The sequence below is a fragment of the Hyperolius riggenbachi genome, chromosome 3, assembly GCF_040937935.1.
Source record: "Hyperolius riggenbachi isolate aHypRig1 chromosome 3, aHypRig1.pri, whole genome shotgun sequence".
In the NCBI taxonomy this organism is placed as follows: Eukaryota; Metazoa; Chordata; class Amphibia; order Anura; family Hyperoliidae; genus Hyperolius; species Hyperolius riggenbachi.
In genome coordinates, this window is record NC_090648.1 from 224,516,924 (window position 1) to 224,535,406 (window position 18,483).

General features: G+C 46.9%; 1 protein-coding gene across 1 annotated transcript in view; it reads left to right on the top strand.

The window, feature by feature from the left end:
- The window catches only part of ETFA (electron transfer flavoprotein subunit alpha), a 78,406-nt gene that overhangs the window by 54,865 nt on the left and 5,058 nt on the right, over positions 1-18,483 (top strand). The window contains exons 10-11 of the mRNA XM_068275843.1: positions 348-413; positions 16,373-16,453. Of these exons, the coding sequence (XP_068131944.1) occupies positions 348-413; positions 16,373-16,453 (147 nt within the window). The remainder of the gene's footprint in view (positions 1-347; positions 414-16,372; positions 16,454-18,483) is intronic.

Genomic DNA, 18,483 nt, shown 5'->3' on the forward strand with positions numbered 1-18,483 from the left:
CCAAAATCTGTCAGCTCTTTGTATGTAAAGTGCATATGTAAATGTATAGTGCATATTACTCTTCAAGCAAATGTACATTTTGTATGTATTTTAAATGTTACTATCTGTCCTGATAGTGGTCCTATAAGAAAAGGAATGTTAAGGGGAAGTATACCATTCACCGTCCTGTTATCATGGCCACTCAAGAGTTTGTGTTGATTGCAGTTATGTTTATACTAGCCTTCATACATTGCTCTTTTGTGTTTCATGATTTCCTTTTTAATTCATTTGTCATTGTTGTATATAAAGATGAAATGTGACTTGTTTCTGTTCTTCACAAGTCATGTGACCACTGTGTTTCATTGCAGGAACTTTATATTGCAGTTGGGATTTCTGGAGCCATCCAGCATTTGGCTGGCATGAAAGATAGCAAGGTAAGTTAATCACTTATAATAAAACCTAACTGTCCCTGCAAACTCCTGTCCCTGTGTCCTTGGGTCTGTGCTTTTTGCTACTGCGCATGTGCGCAGCCCGGACAGCCATTGGGACAGGAGGACGGGGCCAGTTAGCCGGCTGAACGGGGGTTCGCGCACATGCGCACTGAAATGTGGCGTTAAACAGACCTAGATCCCGTTTTTAAACAAGCTAAAGTTGCTAGTAGTGAATAATGGACTGTCTCATAAGATGTACTGTATATTGCAACTTTCCTGTAAGTTTGTGTTTAGTTGGCAGTCTTAATTTACTGCGTTCCCTTCTGATATTCCTATGTAGATTTATAACTTGAGTTACAATAGATAAAAATAAAGACACTGACTTTTCATGCTGGAGTTCAGTGGTCTACCTACCATAAGGCTGCTGATGCTCACTGCACAGGGTATAGCCTTGGCTAGGGGTGCTTCTGTGGTGCTCAGTCACTGTGTTCTTTCACCTGGGACCTTTTTTCATAATTTGGGCAACATTCAGGAAAATAGCAGCAGGCAGTGCAGGGGACTGTACTACTTCCTGCACTAGATGGAGCACCACTCCCCCTTCCTGTCCGGTGTCTCCTCGCTCTCTACACACAGTGTAGAGTGAGTGAATGTGCAGAACAACAGGATGAGTAGAGAGAATGATTGCTGTGCTGCAGCTGGGACATTAGCAGGGAGAGGTGGCAGGATGTGTTTAGTGCTTCAGAAGTTGCCTGTCATTAGTATCCATGTGCACTGGCTGCTCTAATACCAGAGTGCTCTAGACTATTGATTATTTATCCTGATCAGAGTAATTAATCAATAATGCAGGGCAGTCTGCTGTTGCAGAAGCCAGTGGATACAGATTTTGACAGCTGACTTCTGTAGTGAGCAGAGAAGCTCCAGGGAATTTAGATTAGCTTGATTGCAGGTAATCTTATGTCTTTTCCCAGCTCCCCCTCCCACCCTGTTGTCTTCCCCCATGACCCTTTCCTTTTTTCCAGATTTTAGTGACTTCTTTTAACATGTCCCTGCCAAATAGCACTGGTGAAGTCTGCAGTCCTGGTGAGGTCTTCCTGCCATTCTCCTCTCCCACCAGGCTCTCTGTCTTGTGCCCTGTTTACCCCCCTCCTCCTATGCATCCCCCTCTTTCGTATGTCCCCCTTTTCTGACTGTCCTCAGAGGAGCTCACAATCTAATCGTACCATAGTCTGATGTCCTACCATATTATTATTTTTGTATTTGTATAGCACTGACATCTTCTGCAGCACTGTATAGAGTACAGTTTCATAACTGTTAGCTCTGTCCAAGTTTGACTCCTTTTCCCCAAAAATCCCCCCTATTTTTCCAGCAATTTCAGACCCAAAATTGTTGGCATAGTTGATCGGGCGTGCATTTGGCGGCCCCAATTTTTATCCGATTATGGTAATAATCAAATCAGATGGTCAATCTCCCGCCAAGTAGCCTGATGTATGGGTCACCTTTATGGCACGCACATGTAATAATTATTGGCAGCTTTAGCTGACCATTGTTCTGTGTGTACAGTGGCTACCAATCAATCCTGCTCGGCCAGATCCTTAACAACCCCAAATGCCCCAAGCAGGACTGATCACAATGCAATTTCCACTCCCCCACCAGCAGGAATCCACCTTGTTGTTTGCCAGTCATCCCTCTGCCCTTCTCCATAGCAACACGGTGCTTTACTAGCTGCTAGTGATTTGTCTGTAGAGCATAGGTCCATACATATCCTATGGCAGCTAGAAGATGGCCGGAGCTATTTTATGATCATGATCATGGACATGAAACTCGAAAGACAAAAATCTGCTTCAGCTAAAATGAGTACTGCAGAAGACGGGCAGTTCTGTAATGCGCATATGTGAGTGTGCGCTCTCTCATGCTCATGCATATGCTGTACAGAGCCGCCTGTCTTTGGGAGCACTTGGGCTCCTTAAGACTTCCAAAGCTTCCCGTGTCAGGGGATTCAAACTGGGTGACATCGCTGGAACTGTGAGAGGAGCGGCGGAAAGCCTCTAAAGGACCCAGAGCCTTCCCCCTTGGGAGGTAAGGGACCCCCGTTAAGCCGCGTGATAGCGGCGTTTTAGCAGGGGCACACATGTCCCTGCTGAATATGAGCTCTGAAGCGAGATTTATTCTCGCTTCAGACTCTCTTTTATGATTATTAACTATTTAGACAGTGCAGTGGAAACACCATAAAATCCAGTGAGAATGTGAGGTGGGTATCACGTCCAGAAGTATTCTTTTCTGCATTCATTTCTCATGTAGCAGTTCAGAGATATTTCCTTACTTATCAACCTGACCTTAAATAAGTTTGGTTGGCGATTTGTGTATGGTAAATCTTGGAGTTGTACTTAGAACAATGTAAAAGTCATTGATATGTTCTTAGTACTGTATTAACCTCCTTAGCGGTAACCCCGTGCTGGACACTGGGTAAGCCGCTGCTGAGGATTGCTCAGGCCCCGCTGGGCCGATTTGCATAATTTTTTTTTTATACACGCAGCTAGCACTTTGCTAGCTGCATGTTACTTACGATTGCCGCCGCTACCCGACGCGTTAGAGGGTGCCCCCGAGACCCCGTGCGCTGCCTGCCCAATCAGTGCCAGGCAGCGCTGAGGGGTGGACCGGGACTCCCTCTGACGTCACGATATCGGTGACGTCATCGCACCCGTCGCATTGGCGACGGGGGAAGCCCTCATGGAAATCCTGTTGAGAACGGGATTTCCTGATGGGCCTTGTCCGCCGGAGGCGATCGGAGTGGGTGGGGGGATGCCGCTGCTCAGCGGCTATCATGTAGCTAGCGCTAGGCTAGCTACATGATTTAAAATGAAAAAAAAAAAAAAAAAAACAGTGCTGCGCTGCCTCCTTGGCGAATTTAATTGACCGCCAGGGAGGTTAAATTCATAATTCAGGGATAACATATACAGTTTTACATACAGACTTTGGTGTACAAGTTAAGTTATGGGACTGGGTGTATTTGGTCTTCTCAAAAAAAAAAAAAAAAAAAAAAAAAAAAAAACTAATTAAATTTAACTTCAGCTTGGCTTGGCTGGAATTGGAATTGTAGTGATTTGTAAAAAGAGCTCCCACTAGTGGCACAGGTTATCGCAGAACACATGGAAGCCTTTGTCTTTTAACTACTCTACGACCGCTCCACGGCAATGGCCGTGGCGGCAGCCCCAGGACCGCCTAATGCTAATTGACGTCAGGTCCTGGAGTTGGCTAATGCAGGAGATGCGCGCACAGGCTGTGCGCGCATCTCCTGCTTTGGGAGTGGAGCTCTGCCCCGCCTTCAGTCTCAGCCGCTCGGGAGACTGTTAGATGGCGTGATCGCCGTCTATTTACATTTACAGCGCTGCGATCGGCAGCAGCGCTGTACTGGGGACAGCCGTGTGACACGGCTGTCCCCTCCATAGGCTAGGCAGTGATCGGCTGGCATAGGCTGAAGCCTATGACAGCTGATCACCCTGATTGACTGGTGGGGGGAGGTAGGCATTTTTACAATAAAATATAAAGATAATGAAAAATGACCGGCACCATCCGTTATCTTTTGCTCTTTTATTGCATAGTTATAGCCATCAGCGACGTTTCGGAGATACAACTCCTTTATCAAGCAAGGCTCAGAATAAACATACATCTCAATCATGTCTTTATATACTCACATACCAGGACGAGCAGCCTATCAAGCGCAGTAAAACTACTACCCAATCACATAGGTCCATACTATATGCGGACCTAATGGGGAACTATCTGTCTGCTCGTCCATTGGACGCTAAATCTTCCTACCCCCTCCCTCCCCACGTCACCATGCGGGTAACGCTTCAGCCATCCAGCGCCTGCGCATAGTGACACTCGCGCAGCGTCACCCCGGCCCGCCCAAGGCGGACCTGACGGGGAACTGCTTCGGGTGACGTGGGACGTGGGTGGCATCCATGCCGCGCACGCCTCCACCACTATGCGACCAGTGAGATACGTGTCCGGACACGGACCACCGCTCCTAAAAATAAAATAAAAAATAATAAATGAAAATCAAAGTAACAATAATAAACAATATTGTTTATTATTGTTACTTTGATTTTAATTTATTTTTGTTTATTTTATTTTTATTTATGTATTTTATTATTTTGTTTAGTCTTTGTCTGGACCTCCTGGCTGCAGTAATTCCCTGTATGTTAAATTTGGGTACACAGACGCATACCTGTTTAGTTAGAAGCTTCTATATTGGTCAACATATGTATTGTAGCACTTCCTAGTGCGGGTTGACGCTCTGTTGTCCATTGCCATCACAACAAGGTGGGAGCGGTTGGACTCGGAGCACGGCCTCTAGGGGCGGAGCTCCGTGTCCGGACACGGATCTCACTGGTCGCATAGTGGTGGAGGCGTGCGCGGCATGGATGCCACCCACGTCCCACGTCACCCGAAGCAGTTCCCCATCAGGTCCGCCTTGGGCGGGCCAGGGTGACGCTGCGCGAGTGTCACTATGCGCAGGTGCTGGATGGCTGGAGCGTTACCCGCATGGTGACGTGGGGAGGGAGTGGGTAGGAAGATTTAGCGTCCAATGGATGAGCAGACAGATAGTTCCCCATCAGGTCCGCATATAGTATGGACCTATGTGATTGGGTAGTAGTTTTACTGCGCTTTAATAGGCTGCTCGTCCTGGTATGTGAGTATATAAAGACATGATTGAGATGTATGTTTATTCTGAGCCTTGCTTGATAAAGGAGTTGCATCTCCGAAACGTCGCTGATGGCTATAACTATGCAATAAAAGAGCAAAAGATAACAGATGGTGCCGGTCATTTTTCATTATCTTGGATGTTTCTGCAGTGCTGGCAGATAGACTGAGGCACATCCTACCAGGAAGCTTAAGAAGAGTGCTGCACTTTCACCATTTATACAATAAAATATAAATAAATATTTATTAAAAAAAATAAAATAAACTGTGGAGTGATCAGACCCCACCAACAGAGAGCTCTGTTGGTGGGGGGAAAGGGGAGGGAGGGATCACTCGTGTGCTTTGTTGTGCGGCCCTGCAGCTTGGCCTTAAAGAACAAGCGACACCCATGCTAACCTACAAATAAAAAACACATATATAAGTAGATAAATACGACTTCTACTTGCATAACAGATGTATTATGCTATCCATATAATGATTCCTGTGAATTGTATAAAGGAAAAGCAGAAAATCCTATTCTAGGCAGTGGCCATCTTGCCAAGCTAATGCTGATATCATATCCTCCCTGACTCTTGTTTTCCCCCTCTCCCTTCTCTTGCTCATTGTGTATTAATTAGCTGCCCTCCTCCCAGAGTCTTCAGACATTCCCACTGAGATGTATACTAACAACTGCACTGTCTATTTTATTTACTTATCCAATCACTGAGTCACCTCAGCCTTGCTTGTAAACACAAATAATCCGAGGGTGTTTCTGAAAGCAGCTAGATAGGGAAATAAATGGAAGAGGAGGACTATATTATAGATAAAAAGAACTCCCAGCATTCAACTCTTTGGCACGGTTTAGCACTAGGGCCAGTGCTCCTAAAGTATGTGATAACGCCAAACCATAACAGCAGAAAAGGTTTTGCAAGTTTTGAATGCAGGATTAGCATCTTTATCAGAATCAGAATTTATTATCGCCAAGTACAACGGTGGATTGTACCCGGAATTGGTTTTGGCGCATACAGGGTCGTCGATGAAAAGAAAACAGGAATAGCATACGGTTAAGCATACATAGACATGGGACAAGCATACATAGGACAACATTATAGCTTGTGCGTACAATTAAGCAGAGTACAGCATCGCATACAGTTAAGCATGGTACATACATATAAACAATAAAAAAGCAACAATAAAAAGCAAAACAGAGCATTACAGCATACACGTACAGTTAACGTAATACAAAACATAGCAAGAACATACACTGATAGCAGGAACAGAAAAGAGTGGGACTGGAGGAGCATCCTGAGAGCTGATATGAATGCTGCCATTTTCGGCACTGGACACTACACAGCGACACGCTCCCAACAAGACAGGTGCTACCGATTGTCCACGAAAGTAGAGAGAAGGCTGTGAAAGCTGAGGGGCATCATGATGGAGGCGGACAGCAGAGTTCACTCGGACCAGGTTGCCCGAGGAGTAGCGCTCCTGATTACAAGTCCGCACGGCTGGTAATGAGGGGTGCAGACACAGTGGGGGCCCTGTGGGGCCAGGGGGCACCTTTGCTGAGCCGCAGTGGTGTTGGATGTGGGGCCAGGGGGCACATTTGCTGGGCCGCAGTGATAGGCGATGTGGGGCCGGGGGCCACCCTGGCTGGGCAGCAGTGGTGGTGGACGTGGGGCCGGGGGCAGCAGTGGTGGGCAGGTCAGGAGGTTTACCTTGGTGGTGGCAGGACACCAGATGCAGCAGCCAGCTCCACTGGGAGGGGGGGCAGCATCACCACCTCTGTGGCTGCGATGGGGCAGCATCAGGCCCTCCATTGATGCGGTGGTGGTGTGGATCCAGGCAGCCCAGAGCGCTCCGAGGTTAATGGTGTATGCAGAGTGGATCCAGGCCACTGCTGCATGAGAAGGCTGTCAGCAGCGATGGAGACCCGGAGGTGGCTGCAAACCGGGCAGCAATGGGGAGAGATCCAGAGATGACTGCAGCTCGGGCGGAGGAAATCCGGATCCTCCTTGGCCAGGTCCGCATCGGGCAGCATGCCCCGGTCTTCATTGCAGCGGCGAAAGAGTGGAGGCCAGATCCGGAAACCCAGCGCAGCCAGAGCATGTGGGCGCGATCAGCTGAGCGCCCTATCAGCTGGCCGCCCGCCTCCAGGCCCGTGCCTCCACGTGTTCCGGGCAGGCTCCCCAACAAGGCCCCCCAGGCTGTGTGCCGGTGATGGAGCTGCCAGCGGGCAGCAGCAGTGACCCCCGCCCCTCCACCATTCCCCAGAGGGAAAGAAAGAGCAGGTGAGAGGAGAGAAAGGACCGGAGCCCTGTGGCCGCGGCGTCCTGTTACGGCGCCATCTTGATATTGATATTATCACTTAATACACTCAGACCAGTTGCTGTTGAAATTTGATTTTTATGGTGACCATACCGCTTTAAAGCTGCAGTGGCCAATTAAGTAAAAAATAACCTGGTCTTTAGGGTAGGGTTGCCACCCAGCCGGTATTTGGCCGGCCCAGCCGGAAAATCCTTTACAAAGCCGCTGCCGGTATTTAATTTTTACCGGCAAATCATATGCCGGAAATTCTCGTAGCTGAGCAGAGTGCAGACACAGAGACCTCCCAGCCTTCTTCCTAGATTGTCTTGCCTGTGGGCCACTGCCAGCCAATCAGGAGCAAGCATTTCCCTGTCCCCACGCCCAGGCTGTTTTCTTCTTGCACGCAGCCAGGCTACTGGGGAAAGAGGAGGAGGAGCTGAGTCTGTTCTGTCTGTAGGAGCAGCGTGTGTGCCCCGTCCCTGCAGGATAATTCACAGGCACAGACAGTACTGTCTTCCAGTTCCTATAGCTGTGCATGGCTGTGTGAGTATCGAGATTCAGCAGGGGAGTGAGAGGGGAGAGTTCAGGGGAGAGCACCCTGGCTGTGTGTGTGGACAGTAGATTCCAGCCAGCTGAGCCAGCCCAGCAGCAGTGTCCTGGGGAGAAAGTTTTATTAGTTAACCACTTGAGGACCACAGTCTTTCTACCCCTTAAGGACCGGCCACTTTTTTTCCATTCAGACCACTGCAGCTTTCACGGTTTATTGCTCGCTCATACAACCTACCACCTAAATGAATTTTGGCTCCTTTTCTTGTCACTAATAAAGCTTTCTTTTGGTGCTATTTGATTGCTCCTGCGATTTTTACTTTTTATTATATTCATCAAAAAAAACATGAATTTTGGCAAAAAAATGATTTTTTTAACTTTCTGTGCTGACAATTTTCAAATAAAGTAAAATTTCTGTATACATGCAGCGCGAAAAATGTGGACAAACATGTTTTTGATTAAAAAAAAAACCATTCAGTGTATATTTATTGGTTTGGGTAAAAGTTATAGCGTTTACAAACTATGGTGCAAAAAGTGAATTTTGCCATTTTCAAGCATCTATGACTTTTCTGACCCCCTGTCATGTTTCATGAGGGGCTAGAATTCCAGGATAGTATAAATACCCCCCAAATGACCCCATTTTGGAAAGAAGACATCCCAAAGTATTCACTGAGAGGCATAGTGAGTTCATAGAAGATATTATTTTTTTGTCACAAGTAAGCGGAAAATGACACTTTGTGACAAAAAAAAAGAATCCATTTCTTCTAACTTGCGACAAAAAAAAATGAAATCTGCCACGGACTCACCATGCCCCTCTCTGAATACCTTGAAGTGTCTACTTTCCAAAATGGGGTCATTTGTGGGGTGTGTTTACTGTCCTCGCATTTTGGGGGGTGCTAATTTGTAAGCACCCCTGTAAAGCCTAAAGGTGCTCATTGGACTTTGGGCCCCTTAGCGCAGTTAGGCTGCAAAAAAGTGCCACACATGTGGTATTGCCGTACTCAAGAGAAGTAGTAGAATGTGTTTTGGGGTGTATTTTACACATACCCATGCTGGGTGGGAGAAATATCTCTGTAAATGACAATTTTTTCATTTTTTTTTACACACAATTGTCCATTTACAGAGTTATTTCTCCCACCCAGCATGGGTATGTGTAAAAATACACCCCAAAACACATTGTACTACTTCTCCCGAGTACGGCGATACCACATGTGTGGCACTTTTTTGCACCCTAACTGCGCTAAAGGGCCCAAAGTCCAATGAGTACCTTTAGGATTTCACAAGTCATTTTGCGGAATTTGATTTCCAGACTACTCCTCACGGTTTAGGGCCCCTAAAATGCCAGGGCAGTATAGGAACCCCACAAATGCCCCCATTTTACAAAGAAGACACCCCAAGGTATTCCGTTAGGAGTATGGTGAGTTCATAGAAGATTTTATTTTTTGTCAAAAGTTAGCGGAAAATTGATTTTTATTGTTTTTTTTCACAAAGTGTCATTTTCCACTAACTTGTGACAAAAAATAAAATCTTCTATGAACTCACCATACTCCTAACGAAATACCTTGAGGTGTCTTCTTTCTAAAATGGGGTCATTTGTGGGGTTCCTATACTGCCCTGGCATTTTAGGGGCCCTAAACCGTGAGGAGTAGTCTGGAAATCAAATTCCGCAAAATGACCTGTGAAATCCTAAAGGTACTCATTGGACTTTGGGCCCTTTAGCGCAGTTAGGGTGCAAAAAAGTGCCACACATGTGGTATCGCCGTACTCGGGAGAAGTAGTACAATGTGTTTTGGGGTGTATTTTTACACATACCCATGCTGGGTGGGAGAAATAACTCTGTAAATGGACAATTGTGTGTAAAAAAAATCAAAAGATTGTCATTTACAGAGGTATTTCTCCCACCCAGCATGGGTATGTGTAAAAATACACCCCAAAACACATTGTACTACTTCTCCCGAGTATGGCAATACCACATGTGTGGCACTTTTTTGCACCCTAACTGCGCTAAAGGGCCCAAAGTCCAATGAGTACCTTTAGGATTTCACAGGTCATTTTGCGAAATTTGATTTCCAGACTACTCCTCACGGTTTAGGGCCCCTAAAATGCCAGTTCAGTATAGGAACCCCACAAATGACCCCATTTTAGAAAGAAGACACCCCAAGGTATTCCGTTAGGAGTATGGTGAGTTCATAGAAGATTTTATTTTTTGTCACAAGTTAGTGGAAAATGACACTTTGTGAAAAAAACAATAAAAATCAATTTTCCGCTAACTTTTGACAAAAAATAAAATCTTCTATGAACTCACCATACTCCTAACGGAATACCTTTGGGTGTCTTCTTTCTAGAATGGGGTCATTTGTGGGGTTACTATACTGCCCTGGCATTTTAGGGGCCCTAAACCGTGAAGAGTAGTCTTGAAACCAAATGTCGCAAAATGACCTGTGAAATCCTAAAGGTACTCATTGGACTTTGGGCCCCTTAGCGTACTTAGGGTGTAAAAAAGTGCCACACATGTGGTACCGCCGTACTCAGGAGAAGTAGTATAATGTGTTTTGGGGTGTATTTTTACACATACCCATGCTAAATGAGAGAAATATCTCTGTAAATGACAATTGTTTGATTTGTTTTACACACAATTGACCATTTACATAGAAATTTCTCCCACCCAGCATGGGTATGTGTAAAAATACACCCCAAAACACATTATACTACTTTTCCTGAGTACGGCGGTACCACATGTGTGACACTTTTTTGCAGCCTAGGTGCGCTAAGGGGCCCAACGTCCTATTCACGGGTCATTTTGAGGCATTTGTTTTCTAGACTACTCCTCGCGGTTTAGGGCCCCTAAAATGCCAGGGCAGTATAGGAACCCCACAAGTGACCCCATTTTAGAAAGAAGACACCCCAAGGTATTCCGTTAGGTGTATGGCGAGTTCATAGAAGATTTTATTTTTTGTCACAAGTTAGTGAAAAATGACACTTTGTGAAAAAAACCCAATAAAAATCAATTTCCGCTAACTTTTGACAAAAAATAAAATCTTCTATGAACTCGTCATACACCTAACGGAATACCTTGGGGTGTCTTTTTTTCTAAAATGGGGTCACTTGTGGGGTTCCTATACCGCCCTGGCATTTTACGGGCCCAAAACCGTGAGTAGTCTGGAAACCAAATGTCTCAAAATGACTGTTCAGGGGTATAAGCATCTGCAAATTTTGATGACAGGTGGTCTATGAGGGGGCGAATTTTGTGGAACCGGTCATAAGCAGGGTGGCCTTTTAGATGACAGGTTGTATTGGGCCTGATCTGATGGATAGGAGTGCTAGGGGGGTGACAGGAGGTGATTGATGGGTGTCTCAGGGGGTGGTTAGAGGGGAAAATAGATGCAATCAATGCACTGGGGAGGTGATCGGAAGGGGGTCTGAGGGGGATCTGAGGGTTTGGCCGAGTGATCAGGAGCCCACACGGGGCAAATTAGGGCCTGATCTGATGGGTAGGTGTGCTAGGGGGTGACAGGAGGTGATTGATGGGTGTCTCAAGGTGTGATTAGAGGGGGGAATAGATGCAAGCAATGCACTGGCGAGGTGATCAGGGCTGGGGTCTGAGGGCATTCTGAGGGTGTGGGCGGGTGATTGAGTGCCCTAGGGGCAGATAGGGGTCTAATCTGATAGGTAGCAGTGACAGGGGGTGATTGATGGGTAATTAGTGGGTGTTTAGGGTAGAGAACAGATGTGAACACTGCACTTGGGAGGTGATCGGACGTCGGATCTGCGGGCGATCTATTGGTGTGGGTGGGTGATCAGATTGCCCGCAAGGGGCAGGTTAGGGGCTGATTGATGGGTGGCAGTGACAGCGGGTGATTGATGGGTGGCAGTGACAGGGGGTGATTGATGGGTGATTGATAGGTGATTGACAGGTGATCAGTGGGTTATTACAGGGAAGGACAGATGTAAATAATGCCCTGGCGAATTGATAAGGGGGGGTCTGAGGGCAATCTGAGCATGTAGGCGGGTGATTGGGTGCCCGCAAGGGGCAGATTAGGGTCTGATCTGATGGGTAACAGTGACAGGTGGTGATAGGGGGTGATTGATGGGTAATTAGTGGGTGTTTAGAGGAGAGAATAGATGGAAACACTGCGCTTGGGTGGTGATCTGATGTCGGATCTGCGGGCGATCTATTGGTGTGGGTGGGTGATCAGTTTGCCCGCAAGGGGCAGGTTAGGGGCTGATTGATGGGTGGCAGTGACAGGGGTGATTGATGGGTGGCAGTGACAGGGGGTGATTGATGGGTGATTGACAGGTGATCAGTGGGTTATTACAGGGAAGGACAGATGTAAATAATGCCCTGGCGAATTAATAAGGGGGGGTCTGAGGGCAATCTGAGCGTGTAGGCGGGTGATTGGGTGCCCGCAAGGGGCAGATTAGGGTCTGATCTGATGGGTAACAGTGACAGGTGGTGATAGGGGGTGATTGATGGGTAATTAGTGAGTGTTTAGAGGAGAGAATAGATGGAAACACTGCGCTTGGGTGGTGATCTGATGTCGGATCTGCGGGCGATCTATTGGTGTGGGTGGGTGATCAGTTTGCCCGCAAGGGGCAGGTTAGGGGCTGATTGTTGGGTGGCAGTGACAGGGGGTGATTGGCAGGTGATTGACAGGTGATCAGTGGGTTATTACAGGGAAGGACAGATGTAATTAATGCACTGGTGAATTGATAAGGGGGGGGGGGGTGTCTGAGGGCAATCTGAGCGTGTGGGCGGGTGATTGGGTGCCCGCAAGGGGCAGCTTAGGGTCTGATCTGATAGGTAACAGTGACAGGTGGTGATAGGGGGTGATTGATGGGTAATTAGTGGGTGTTTAGAGAAGATAACAGATGTAAACAATACATTTGGGAGGTAATCTGACGGCGGGTTTGCGGGCGATCTAATGGTGTGGGTGGGTGATCAGATTGCCCGCAAGGGGCAGGTTAGGGGCTGATTGATGGGTGGCAGTGACAGGGGGTGACAGGGGGTGATTGATGGGTGATAGGTGATTGGCAGGTGATTGACAGGTGATCAGTGGGTTATTACAGGGAAGAACAGATGTAATTAATGCACTGGCGAATTGATAAGGGGGGGTCAGAGGGCAATCTGAGCGTGTTGGCGGGTGATTGGGTGCCCGCAAGGGGCAGATTAGGGTCTGATCTGATAGGTAAAAGTGACAGGTGGTGATAGGGGGTGATTGATGGGTGATTGATGGGTAATTAGTGGGTGTTTAGAGGAGAGAATAGATGTAAACAATGGATTTGGGAGGTGATCTGATGTCGGATCTGCGGGCGATCTATTGGTGTGGGTGGGTGATCAGATTGCCCGCAAGGGGCAGGTTAGGGGCTGATTGTTGGATGGCAGTGACAGGGGGTGATTGATGGGTGATTGACGGGTGATTGACAGGTTATCAGGGAAGATAGATGCATACAGTACACAGGGGGGGGGGGGGGGTCTGGGGGGGGGGTCTGGGGAGAATCTGAGGGGTGGGGGGGTGATCAGGAGGGGGCAGGGGGCAGGGGGGGGGGGGGATAAAAAAAAATAGCGTTGACAGATAGTGACAGGGAGTGATTGATGGGTTATTAGGGGGGTGATTGGGTGCAAACAGGGGTCTGGGGGGTGGGCAGGGGGGGGTCTGAGGGGTGCTGTGGGCGATCAGTGGGCGGGGGGAGCAGATCAGTGTGTTTGGGTGCAGACTAGGGTGGCTGCAGCCTGCCCTGGTGGTCCCTCGGACACTGGGACCACCAGGGCAGGAGGCAGCCTGTATAATACACTTTGTATACATTACAAAGTGTATTATACACTTTGTAGCGGCGATCGCGGGGTTAACATCCCGCCGGCGCTTCCGTATGGCCGGCGGGATGTTACGGCGGGTGGGCGGAGCCAGTTGCCGGGGGAAGCGCGCGTCATCAATGACGCGATCGCTCCCCCGGCATGCCTAAAGGACGCGCCGCCTGAAGGCGTATTGCGGTCCTTTAGGCGTCCACTTTGCCGCCGCCCATGGGCTGTGGGCGGTCGGCAAGTGGTTAATGTATGGAAGCACTGAAGCAGAGAGGATCAGCAGCAGATACACTAAGCCAGCCCAATATATCAGCCTAAACTGTGAAGCTCAGCTGCCCAGCCAGGTAAAGAGACAGCTAGTGAACCAGACAGTCACCACAGGCTCACACAGACATTGCCCAGAGTCCAGCTCAGGGCTCTTTCACACTGGGGTGCTGTTGTGAGGGCTTTTGCTGATCACCAGCAATTATCAGCAAATTGCTGTGTGTAATGTAACCCTTTGGGATTATTCACATTGCACCTCCTGCGAAATCGCAAACGTGCTGCATCTGCAGGTAGCGTTATTGGAGCGATTGTGATTCTCAGTTGTTGAATGAGAACCACAATCCTAGTACAAGTGTGATGGGGATGCAAATGTGAATGTGCGCTCTGTCAGGCCTGGGAGTCTGGGACCCACTAGGAGTGTTTGCCAGCGATCTGAAAAGCCAGCCCAGCACTCAGGAGACAGACAGCAGCAAGCAAAGCCCAGCCACTGAGGGCAGCACTGTGGCTTAGTGGATAACAATCTTGTGTTGGCTTTCCCTAAATTGGCCCAAGATTTTAATGGACAGATAGTTATGGAAGGGATTAGAGTGTGAGCTCTTCCGAGGGTCAGTTAGTGACATAACTGTACTGTAAAGTGAAAAAGGAAGATCTGCATGTCTCCCGATGAAAAACTGTATTTGTGGACGTATCAAACGTGAAAAACTAGACACTATGCTTTCTGCCTATGCGTCGTTTTTCACTTTTGATATGTGCACATATATTTGGCAATGTGCGGCTCTTCCTTTTTCACTTGCTGCATTGGGACCGGCCATTAGAGTGGTTAAAGCAGCATTTACACTTTACCACCTGTACTCTGTAAAGCGCTGCAGAAGATGTAGGACATTATAACTATGGTAGGATTCAATTCTGAGCTCTTCTGATGACAGTCAGATGGATAGAGCGATTGGGAATGGCAGAAAATCTCGGTTTCAAGGGCTTGATTGGATGCGCAATGGTAACCGCGTTCAGTATTGCAATGTCCAAGTGCCTGTGTGCAGTTTTAAAGGCTCACCTGTCTGGTGCAACTCTTGGCCTCCTCCAGTGTCTGGCATCACTGTGAGTGCCATGAGACACTCTCGCATGTAGTGAAGTCACTACATGCACTGGGGTCATGTGGTACATGCACCCGCGGATACTGGACAAGGGCAGGAGTCATGTCGGTGGACAGGTGACAATAAAACATTGCACACGGATGGGGGAAACATACACTTGGGGGGCCATGGCACTAAGAAAATTTCCAATAGTGCAGTGCGAGGTCAGGTAATAGATCCCTCTCTAATCAGATTCGGCCTAGAGCAGGCATGGGCAAACTTGGCCCTCCAGCTGTTAAAGAACTACAAGTCCCACAATGCATTGCAGGAGTCTGACAGCCACAGTCATGACTCATAAAGGCAAATGCATTGTGGGACTTGTAGTTCCGTAACAGCTGAAGGGCCGAGTTTGCCCATGCCTGGCCTAGAGGGTTCTATCTAATGGTCAATCTGGTGTTACATCAAGTGATGTTTTTCCCCCTTAAGGGCCAGCCAGGAGGTTTAGAGGTCCAGGTGGCCAATCCCAAGCATAGTAACACTTAGCTGTCCAGCCAGCAACAACCAGGCAGGTCCAGCCGCAAGCCAACCACTTAGCTGCTGTCAAAGGCCAGTAACAACCAGTCAGGAGGCCCATCCACTCAGGCCAGGCAGTTGTCTTGTTCAATTTATGTAAAAAGAAAAAAAAAGTAACAAACCACTTCTACTTTTAGCTCCCCCCCCAAAAAAAGGTGGCAACCCTACTTTAGGGGGGTTTAACACTGCAGTCCTCAAGTGGTTAAAGACTACGGTTTACACCAAATACATGTATTTGTTGCGAGTTTTACTTGCTAGCTGTACTGTGCTTCAAATGTGTTGATTTGCTGCAGTATTATCCATGCAGTGCATTCAGCTGCCTTGCAGAACCACTGACAGTGCTGCAGAGTTTTAGCTGTAAGACTCATAGATTGAAATAAGGGAGAAGGACAGTTGCTTAGAATTGCTCCTTGTAACCTCTGTCATAAGTACATCTAGGACTATAAAGCATTACAAGTGTGATATGGTCTTCACTAGTTCTGAACCCCAATAATTCCTTTTTGAAAATTGCCACCCAACTGCTTGAATTTATTCAGTAAAGTAGTGTTTAGAGCAGTGATTGTTCTGGAGCTAATGACAGCAGATAACATTTCATATTTTACTGAAGCCCAGTCGGTAGTGCATTTTGTTTTGTGTGTTAACGGCTGTTAGTCTTAATGGAATAATCCCATTTAGGTGTGAATATGGTGCTGACTTCATGTTGTTTTCTGAATTTATAGACCATTGTGGCCATTAACAAGGACCCAGAGGCTCCAATCTTCCAGGTGTCAGATTATGGGTTGGTAGCAGATTTATTTAAGGTAATAATTACAACTCTTTACTTTTAATTGTTTCATTTGTGAAAGTTTAGATTATAAATGAAAATATGCCTTGGGGTGGTGAGCGTGCACCGGCGTCCCTCCATAGGCTTCCGATGTCACGCGACATGCATTGGGAGCCAGAGGGATGCTAATGCACATTCACCGGCCTGAGTGAAAAGGAGAGGACTTAAGGCCTGATTCACAAAGCGGTGCTAACAGTTAGCACGCTGGTGAAAAGCCCTTTATCATGCCTAAACTCAGTTTAGGCATGATAAGTTTAGGTGTGATAAGTTTAGGCATGATAAGTTTAGGCATGATAAGTTTAAGCACCAACTGCGTTAGCACCGCAGTGCACAGCTGATCAAAAGTTTTGCGCTAGCAAAGTCTGGTGCACTTCGCATAGAGTTTAATGGCGCTGCTTTGCGTGCTGGACTTTGCACGCTATCTACACTTATCTAAACCTAGCATGCCTAAACTTATCACACCTAAACTTATCACGCCTAAACTGGCTTCTCACCAGCGTGGTGCAATGGTTATCACGCCTAAAGTCTCTAACTGGGTTAGCACCGCTTTGTGAATCGAGCCCTTAGTGTGCAAAAGTGGAACAGATATGTGTGCTTTGCTGCATTTGCTCTGAATATATGCACAAAGGGGAGAAAGATGGGCACCCTGTCAGGGGTGGGGGAAGTTGAGAAAGATGCCCTGACCCCGGCTAGTTATTTGCTAGTTACACACCATACAATTTTCTGTTAGATTTACCAGCCAGATTTTTTCCAACATGTTTTTTCCAACATTAGGTATAGGGATGAGTGAGAGCACTCTCTCGTAAAATGAGAACCTTCTTCAGAGTGCAGGAGGAAAGAGCGGGAAATGCGGGGTTAACTCCACTAGCTTCCACCTTTCCAGTTTTGTAGCAAAGGAAGGGCTTCTGCATTGCAATGCATTACCTTGTGGTATATACTGTACATGATCAAAATTGTATTTGTTCTGTAACACAGAGTGCCTGTGCAAGCTGGATAGAAAGCCACGCTGTGCTACATGTCTTATTACACATTTATTCAAACTGTGCTGTCAGAAGTATGCTGTTTCTTTTGTTTGCCTATTGCTGCTTTAATTAGTGCTGATGGAAAATATTTGTACAAGCTGCATTTAGAAAGCTCTGCATCATGCCATATGTACTCATTCCCTGGTCTACTGGGAAAAGTAGGTGGCAGTGCCAGTCCTTAATGCTGTTCCTGAACTGACGCCTGCTGGCTGGGTCTACAACACAGCCATTTACAATGTACAACATGTCGACAATTTCCCCAATAAATTTTGTAGGAGCATATTAATTCCACCTGACAGATACATGGATACTGTAAATAATTAAAGAATTGTTTTCATCTGAGAATTCAAAGCAGGAGCAGCAGGACACCTCTTCAGTCCCAAAGCTATTCACACAGGGAACAACAAAACACTAAGTTATTTGTCAGTATGTCAGAAGACATCTCACAAGTCCAACTATCTCCAACCACATCTCCACCAGTACACACATACTACTGTTTCTACAGCTCTGCTTAGTTTAGTGGAAAAGTAAAGTGCACATTACAGAATAAACACCTAACCACACTGAACTGCTCATCAGATTCAGCTGACTGAATACCGTGAATCTAAAGTGAACCTAAACCTTTTCCATCACTGGTTCTCCTCTTTACCTTGCTCTTCATACCTAAATACATTGTTGTATCCAAGGCTGTGGAGTCGGAGTCGAGGAGTCGGAAGATTTTTGTACAAAATCCACAGCCCTGTTAGGTATTAGACTAAAGGTGGCCACTAATGATCCAATTTCTAGCGAAAAATCGTTTAAGCAATCAGAAATTCTGATCAGAAGTGAAATATTGTAATAAATCGTTCACTACACCATCAACGAACCAATCTTTGCTTCCTATCTATCACAACCATCAAGAAAATCCAAATTTTGGTTTTGACGAAAATTCATTCGGACGACTTTTTTCACTTGTTCATAACCGATTGTGTCCATCAATGGAGGT